Source organism: Aulostomus chinensis, chromosome 7 (genome assembly GCF_037954235.1).
Source record: "Aulostomus chinensis isolate RoL2024-O1b breed Wild chromosome 7, RoL_Achi_v1.0, whole genome shotgun sequence".
In the NCBI taxonomy this organism is placed as follows: Eukaryota; Metazoa; Chordata; class Actinopteri; order Syngnathiformes; family Aulostomidae; genus Aulostomus; species Aulostomus chinensis.
The window spans coordinates 30,000,964-30,010,029 of record NC_141326.1 but is presented as its reverse complement, the minus strand read 5'-3'; the positions used below and the strand labels follow the sequence as shown (position 1 = coordinate 30,010,029).

The 9,066-nt window shown below is 46.3% G+C and overlaps 1 protein-coding gene across 1 annotated transcript; it reads left to right on the top strand.

Moving 5' to 3' along the window:
* The first annotated feature begins 4,950 nt into the window (after window positions 1-4,950).
* Window positions 4,951-8,843, top strand: LOC147259457 (myoblast determination protein 1 homolog). The gene is made up of 3 exons (XM_086207926.1): window positions 4,951-5,755; window positions 6,625-6,706; window positions 7,258-8,843. Exons 1-3 carry the CDS (start codon window positions 5,174-5,176, stop codon window positions 7,479-7,481), a joined length of 888 nt encoding a protein of 295 aa, XP_086064052.1. The 5' UTR covers window positions 4,951-5,173; the 3' UTR covers window positions 7,482-8,843.
* The last annotated feature ends 223 nt before the right edge of the window (window positions 8,844-9,066 follow it).

The window sequence follows — 9,066 nt, the reverse complement described above, 5'->3', positions numbered from 1 at the left end:
TATATATGTATGTGTGTGTGCATATGTATATGTGTGTATATATGTATATATATGTATGTATATGTATATATGTACATATATAATATCTAATATATATATATATATATATATATATATATATATATATATATATATATATATATATATATATATATATATATATATATATATATTAGAGAGAGAGAGAGAGAGGCATACCAGTGAAAGAATATTAGTGAGGGAGGATGTTTGACAGTTGAGATGTTGATTTGGGTTTCAGCAAGAAGATTTACTTTACGCCCAAAAAATAATAATAATAGAATGATAAAGTCATTAATGGTCAGTGGGAGAAGAAACTGAATGGTACTTAAATTAAAATGCATTTCAACATGAGGTGTGTTTGTAGTCCAAAGGGAAGTGAACATGTCAGTGATGAGGTGTGTTTGTAGTCCAACAGGAAGTGAACATGTCAGTGATGAGGTGTGTTTGTAGTCCAACAGGAAGTGAACATGTCAGTGATGAGGTGTTTTTGTAGTCCAACAGGAAGTTGGCATGTCAGGGATGAGGTGTGTTTGTAGTCCAGCAGGAAGTTGGCATGTCAGGGATGAGGTGTGTTTGTAGTCCAGCAGGAAGTGAGCCTGTCAGGGACGAGGTGTGTTTGTAGTCCAACAGGAAGTGAGCATGTCAGGGATGAGGTGTGTTTGTAGTCCAGCAGGAAGTGAGCCTGTCAGTGATGAGGTGTTAATGTAGTCCAACAGGAAGTTGGCATGTCAGGGATGAGGTGTTTTTGTAGTCCAACAGGAAGTTGGCATGTCAGGGATGAGGTGTGTTTGTAGTCCAGCAGGAAGTTGGCATGTCAGGGATGAGGTGTGTTTGTAGTCCAGCAGGAAGTGAGCCTGTCAGGGACGAGGTGTGTTTGTAGTCCAACAGGAAGTGAGCATGTCAGGGATGAGGTGTGTTTGTAGTGCAGCAGGAAGTGAACATGTCAGGGACGAGGTGTGTTTGTAGTCCAACAGGAAGTTAGCATGTCAGGGATGAGGTGTTTTTGTAGTCAGAGGGCGTTTGTTAATCCGTTTGGAAACTCATTCATGATCTGAGCTGTATCTGTGAGACGCAGGAGCTTCAGTCTGTTACGGCGTTCTCCTTTTACTCGCCAGCTACAACCTCACATTCCCTCCCAAACGTTCCGTCACCAGGATTCATCCGTCCTCCTGCGCGATCCCTCTTTCTGTCAGAGCAGGTGTCTCTTTCTCTGTCCCTTTTTTCCTCTGAATGGCAGAGATCTCCTTTTGGGACCCATCATTTGGGCCAGGAGTCAGTGATAGCTGGGTGAGGGGGGCCTTCGATACCAGGAGTCAGGAGCAGAAAGTCCTGGAGACACACACACACACACACACACCCCTGGCTGTAAGCTGGTCAGGGTGTACATTTCCACCTCTGAGTTCCGGAAAATTGGTGAGATTAATGCTGTGGCAGAGTTACCGCTGAGCTGATGGTGTTTCCAGATGGCTGACGGCATCGGCGGTGGTGGCATCGGCGCGGTGCAGCGTGGCCTCTCAGCGCCACCCCGGGTTTATGAGTCGTGTAAAATCGTTTCAGGACTGGGGCCCGGCCCAGTCAGCAGCAGTTTGGGACACCTTGTTATCCGCCGTGTTGAGACAACACCGCCGAGTCCTGCTGCTCCTGTTCAGTTCTCGCTGTGACCGTCCTGACGTTGATTTAGCACCAGAAACTCATAAAATCATGTATTTACAGTTCATCCATTCACACCAACAGGTGGCGCTGCTTCAGCTCCTCACCTTTAAACGTGTGTGTGACTTCCAGAGCCCAACCCGTGACGGCGTAGGCACCGTGTGACGGCTCTGGAGCTGCTGCTGCTCCAGCTGAAGGAGGACGAGGCCATCCTGGTGGAGCTCAGCCAGCTGGCCTGCAACCACAGCGACCTGCACAGCACCAGCGTCATCGAGAGCTGCTTCCTGTCACCGTGGGTGGACCGGCTCAAACTACTGGGTGACCTGCACACCAGCGCCCGCGGGGCAGGCTTCAACAACAAGCAGGTGGTGCTGTTTGAGCTGAGCGTCTGATCCAGAGATGGAAAATTGATACAAATATACAAACCTGTCCAACAGAATCCAGCAACACCTTCATCCTGATGCACTTGAGCTTCGCATCAAATATACATCCAAGGAACAGTTAGCTTAGCTTAGCTTAGCACAACGACTGGAAGCCCAGGGAAAGCTACATGTTGGCCACTCTTCATTAGAAACGGTTCAGTGAGAGTGGAACTACACTTTGATGTGAATCAGCACGTAGCCTGGAAGCCTGGCGAAGCTGCGAGCTCCACCAGTAGGGTGGAGAAACACCTGTTTCATGTTGCACCTTGATAGCTAAGCTGCTAATTCACCATGGAGTTGGTTTAGCTCAGGGCTCCTTGATAGCAGTGAAGCTACAAGTTGTTTAAACTACAAAGCTGCTCTATTTTATGCTCAGAACTCTCCTAAAATGTGTGTGAAGTGTAAATTTACTTTGAGTTTTTGATATTAAATATTTGAATTCCTTCTTTTATCGTTACATGCCGCAGTCAAGTCTGTTTATTAAGATATTCTGGGTCTCTGACATGATCCACAAAACTGCTGCCACATGTTTTTGTCAACTTTTGATACAAAAGCCATCCATCCATTGTCTTCCACTTATTACTATGAAGGGGGGTGGAGCCTATCCCAGCAGCCTTCCCCCTGGACAGGTCACCAGTCCATGGCAGGGCCAACACATAGAGACAGACAACCATTGGCTCTCCCAGCCACGCCTACGGTCAATTTAGAGTCTGGATTAACCTGGTCCCTCTTGATGTCTTTGGACTGTGGAGGAAGCTGGAGTACCAGAGAGAACCCAGCAGGAACAGGGAGAACATGGAGACTCACCCAGAAAGACCCCGTGCTGCAGCCGGGGCTCCACCCACAACCTTCTTGCTGGGGTGCCACGGTGAGGACCACTGCTCCACCGGGCCTCCCAATACAAAATCAGGTAAAACATAAAAACAATCCTACGAACATGAAGAAGACTTTTCCCGTTTCACATCATCAACTCAGAAACAGAAGAACAGCACAGGGATGGACCCAGAAATAAGTTCTCAGAGTAGAACATCGAGTTCCCTGGTCTCCTCACATGATATCAGGTGTGTGGTTCACAGAAGCTGGAGATACCAGCAGGTTCAGTTCTATATCAGATCCACCAGTAAACACCAGACCGGTGGATGGTGGAGGTTCAGTTCTCCATCAGATCCACCAGTAAACACCAGACTGGTGCATGGTGGAGGTTCAGTTCTCCATCAGATCCACCAGTAAACACCAGACCGGTGGATGGTGGAGGTTCAGTTCTCCATCAGATCCACCAGTAAACACCAGACTGGTGCATGGTGGAGGTTCAGTTCTCCATCAGATCCACCAGTAAACACCAGACCGGTGGATGGTGGAGGTTCAGTTCTACATCAGATCCACCAGTAAACACCAGACCGGTGGATGGTGGAGGTTCAGTTCTCCATCAGATCCACCAGTAAACACCAGACTGGTGCATGGTGGAGGTTCAGTTCTCCATCAGATCCACCAGTAAACACCAGACCGGTGGATGGTGGAGGTTCAGTTCTACATCAGATCCACCAGTAAACACCAGACCGGTGGATGTTGGAGGTTCAGTTCTTAATCCGATCCACCAGTAAACCCCAGACCGGTGGATGTTGGAGGTTCAGTTCTTAATCCGATCCACCAGTAAACCCCAGACCGGTGGATGGTGGAGGTTCAGTTCTCCATCAGATCCACCAGTAAACACCAGACTGGTGGATGGTGGAGGTTCAGTTCTACATCAGATCCACCAGTAAACACCAGACCGGTGGATGTTGGAGGTTCAGTTCTTAATCCGATCCACCAGTAAACCCCAGACCGGTGGATGGTGGAGGTTCAGTTCTACATCAGATCCACCAGTAAACACCAGACCAGTGGATGTTGGAGGTCCAGTTCTACATCAGATCCACCAGTAAACACCATCAGCATCTGTGACCTCTGACAGGCAGTTTGGTCACAGCCTGCAAGCCCTCTCCTCGGGGCAGAGTCGCTTCTGCTTGATGAGCCACTCTCTAGCGACCCCCGGCTGCGGCGGCGGGGCGCTGCAGCTGCAGGCTGGGAGAACCTGCAGCTCCGCAGCATCGGTGTGCAGCTTGGGGCGAGGGGCTCTGGGTGGGGGGCTTACGGCCCCGACAAGCCTCCATCTAAAAATACAACTGGATCACATTCAACTTGATTACTCAGCTCGCTCTGATGCACTAATGACACTCTTCAGCTCAGTAGAAACCTCCCCCCTCCATTTTAGAGCAACTTTTACATGACGTCATCAGCTGGTTATCGCTCCTCTTCTGCACTGACATCACGTGGGGAGGTCAGAGGTCACAGCCATTAAACGACACCCCTGTTTTTCCGTTTCGATTCAGAAAATTATGGCCAACAAATATTCTCACCTTACAGGTGACAGCGAGCAAAAAGGAGGATTTGTTTGTATTTTGAATTCATTCTTCCTGTTTCCTCCTACAGTTTCATCGTTGTTTTAACACCTTGAGTCGAATATTGAGTTTAATTTGATCGTTTTTCCCCTCCAGGCCTGTCGGTTGAAACAAACCTCTCCTCGGTTGATAGAATTCAAATGATTTCGTCATGAAGTCCAGAATTTCGTTTGATTTTTTTGAGGCTAATTTGTTTCCAAATGAGTCCGAGAGCCTGGTGGGGCAGAGAGACGTCCAAGTCCACTCAGGTGTCTCACGTCACTGGAGCTGCTCTCGTGTTTCTGCCAACAGAGGTTCGGTTCGTCTGGACTTCCATGAGTTCCAGAGTTGGTTCTCAAATATTCGTCATTTATTAAAAAGAAAAAGAGCCGTTGTTTTCGTAGTAACTGTACACGCGCGGTTACTGCTCTGTTCGGGGTAATTGTACACTAACTACCGTGAAGCTGTAAACTACGCCCATCTGTCTGCTGATTGGTCGGAGCCCGCCGGGCATCATCCCCGAGGCCACGCCCCCCGCTGACCTCCCAGGTATAAGATGGTCCAGGTCAACAGCTGAGGGTCCAGAACCGCTCGTGACAGGACTCTACATTCCCCTCGCCTCCTCCCCGGAACCTCCTCCTGCTCCTGCCTGTCCGGGTCGGAACCATGGAGCTGCCGGATCTCTCCTTCCCCATCCCTGCCGCCGACGACTTCTACGACGACCCCTGCTTCAACACCAGCGACATGCACTTCTTCGAGGACCTGGACCCGCGGCTGGTCCATGTGGGCCTGCTGAAGCCGGACGACTCCTCCTCCTCTTCCTCCTCCTCCTCCTCCTCCCCGTCCTCCCTCCTGCACCTCCACCACCACGCCGAGGCGGAGGACGACGAGCACGTCCGCGCCCCCAGCGGGCACCACCAGGCGGGTCGCTGCCTGCTGTGGGCCTGTAAGGCCTGCAAGCGGAAGACCACCAACGCGGACCGGCGGAAGGCGGCCACGCTGCGCGAGCGCCGGCGGCTCAGCAAAGTCAACGACGCCTTCGAGACGCTGAAGCGCTGCACCACCGCCAACCCCAACCAGCGGCTGCCCAAGGTGGAGATCCTCCGCAACGCCATCAGCTACATCGAGTCCCTGCAGGCGCTCCTGCGCGGAGGCGGCGGCCAGGAGGACGGATTCTACCCGGTGCTGGAGCATTACAGCGGGGACTCGGACGCCTCCAGCCCCCGGTCCAACTGCTCCGACGGCATGGTGAGTTCACGGAGCGGGGAGTCCCGGTGCGAGTGGGTTAATGCAGTGAGAATATTCTTCTTCTTCTTCTTCTTATTATTATTATTATTAATGACAGTAACCAGGTTCAGCTGCTGTTAGTGGACAAGACTGCGATAACATTTGACGTCATTTTTGTGATTAGTTGTAAGTTTTAATTTAAAGAAGAACAAGAAAACTCACCTCGGGCCTTTTTGTCTACTTGGATTAAAAATCTTAATTTCAGTTTTATTCAGGTTTTTCCAACAGTTGCCACGAGGTGAAGATTGAAACTGAGAACCAAATATTAGATCTGACTTCCAATAACCAGAGGGTTTTTATTATTATTATTATTGTTATTATTATTATTATTATTATTATTATTATTATTACTGTTGTTATTATTGTTATATAATTATGAGTCATGCTCGCTGGTGTAAAATCGAAAATATATGAAACGAATTTAAGGGTTTAAGAATCCTCAATCGTCTCACTTTTATTTTTCACAGCAATTAAATTACCGAACAGTCGCGCCCTAAGTTTTTGTTATTATTATTATTAGAATACTAACGTTATTATTAATATTATTATTATTAAAATGCTAAGGTTATTATTATTATTATTATTATTATTATCATTATTATTATCATAGTGTTATTAAGTGAAATTAATTCTTGGTGAATTCTTAAATTCTTGCTGTTTAATTATTCAGGTTCCAGTTTTTAGTTTTAGAGGAACCACATAAATGTTGCAGCTACAAGAAAATTATTGGAAGTTAATTTCCCATGAAGTTGCTTTCATTATGATGTGATTATTTTTATAATGAATAATTTAAAGTGTGTGTGTGTGTGTGTGTGCGTGTGTGTGTGTAGACTGATTTCAATGGCCCCACCTGTCAGTCAACCCGGAGGGGAAGTTATGACAGCAGCTCTTATTTCTCTGAGATGCCAAATGGTAAGTAATGAGAAAATACCAGCAAATACTGCAGAAACGCTACCATACAATGTACTAGTACTAGTATTGGATAGTACCACGCTGTGTTTTTAAAATAAAGTCAGTTAACAGGAAACCAAATAGAAGCAGAGGAGCAGGAGTCTGATGGTTTCAGGAGGACTTTGATCTGGACTTTGATCTGGACTTGGTTCTCTTTTAGAAAACTGCGACTGACCAGCGCCACTAAAACCTGAAGGAATGACATCACACGTTTTCATCTGGCTTCAAACTTCATGATGCAGTTTTTTGTTTCTGGCTAAATTCACGAGGATCGGAGCAGATTTATAATCTCAGATGTTTGAAAAATAAAGAAAAGAAGATGGAAGGAAGTCGAAAGCTGCAGCTTTTTATTTTACAAAAAAAATTAACAATCAGCCTTGTTTGGTGTGACATCACTGTTGCGTGTGGCGTGGCGTGGTTGGCGTGTCCTGTGAGTGTTCAGGGCTCGGTATCGCGAGAGAACCTGCTCAGAGTCAAACGTGTGACCTGAGCTGCTGTGGTTTTCCCTGCAGGGGGTCTGAGGAGCGAGCGCAGCTCGGTGGTCTCCAGCCTGGACTGCCTGTCCAGCATCGTGGAGCGGATCTCCACCGACACCAGCAGTCTGCTGCCGGCCGCCGCCGACAACCCTGGCTCGCCACCCACGGACCTGCCTGGGGAGGCCACGGCCCCGGGGCCTGCACAGGTCCCCTCCCCCACCGCCAGCCAGGACCCCAACATCATCTACCAAGTCCTATAGAGACACCCCCCCCCCCACTGGTCTCACCTGGGACATAAACATCACACATCCAGTCATTAACCTGCAGCCCCCCCCCCCCCCCCACCTCTGGCTGCTCAGCTGACCTGAGTCTCCACTTCCTGCGTCTCTGATGATGTAGTTGATGGTATGGAAGCTCCGTCCCGCCAGAAAATGATCAGCCTGAAACGACAGTTGATCAAGTAGATGTGTGCTAACGTGCTAACGTGCTAGCACACCGTCTCGCGCCACATCAACAAATGTGTTTTGTAGTTTTTATAGTCACTGAAGTTAAAGTTCTGAGGAGGAAAGTTGACATTTTGGTTCATGTTGTTAAAATCCCCACATTTTCTCCCCAATGTTTAATTACACAGCTGTAAAATAACGAGTTATTAAAGTCGATTTATATTCATGCAAAAGAACAATAATTATAATAATAATATAATTTAATAATAATTAATATTTTTATTTTTATTGGAATGCAAGCAAAATTAAAGTGAGAAAGTAACAATTATTTAACATTTATTCATAATAACAAATGTATTTAACAGGATAAATTTAATCCAACACAAAACAAGGAAACCATGCTAATTGTTAACAAAGATTTAATTGGCAGCAAGAATCCTGTTCATCATAATTTTCACCATATTTGTCACATGATTTCTATCATTCCAAAACATCTGTGTAACGCCGTAGTTTCCTGGCAGCACTGACCTTCCATACATCAGCCTATCGACCCCATTATCTTTCCTGCTGTTAATCGAAGTGGAGTGAATTCTAAACTGATGGGTCAGACCACTAGGAATGAATGCTGGGAAATGTAGTTTTAGCTAGCTTTTTGTGTTAAACCGGTTCAGTTCTTGCTGTGATTTCTTTTTAAATGACAAAGAATAATTTACTGACTCAGCAGAGTCGTTCAGATGGATGTCTTTTTTATTCTCCGTGTATTTGGTGAAGGACGGAGGTCAAATCCACCCACTTACATTCCTCCAGTTTCCTCCATCTGAAGTCCTACCCCCCCCCCCCCCCGCTGTCCAAACAAACACAATATTGAACAAAACCTGTATTAAAACAAAACAGAGTTTAAGTAAACTCATGAACGAAGAACCCAACTTCAACGCTGTAAGATTCCTCTTCTGGCTCCGTAAGAGCGCCAGAGCCTCTCGTCTGAATCAGTTACAAGTATTTCTTCATTTGTTGGTTGAATTCACTGCAGCAGAGGACCATTTTTCTGAGATGTAAATATGTAAATAAGAGCTGATTTTTTTCCAACTGAAAGTATTAATAATGTATTTAATGTTTATGTCTGTGCTTTTGTTTGTTGTGGAAAAATGTTAAACTTTATATTTATACATCTGACAACTGAGTGACAGTCGAATGACAAATAAATGAACCTGCTTATTTATAGAAACACGACTCGGTGCTTTTGTTTCTCCACGTTTTAAAAATAACACACGTCTTCTTAGCGGTTAGCCTGCATTAGCAACACTAGCAGCTAATAGCTTCTTACATCTGATAAACCAGCTAACATTTCAACAAAGTTTATTTTTGTTGAACATTAGACACTTGATAATTGATAAAATATTAA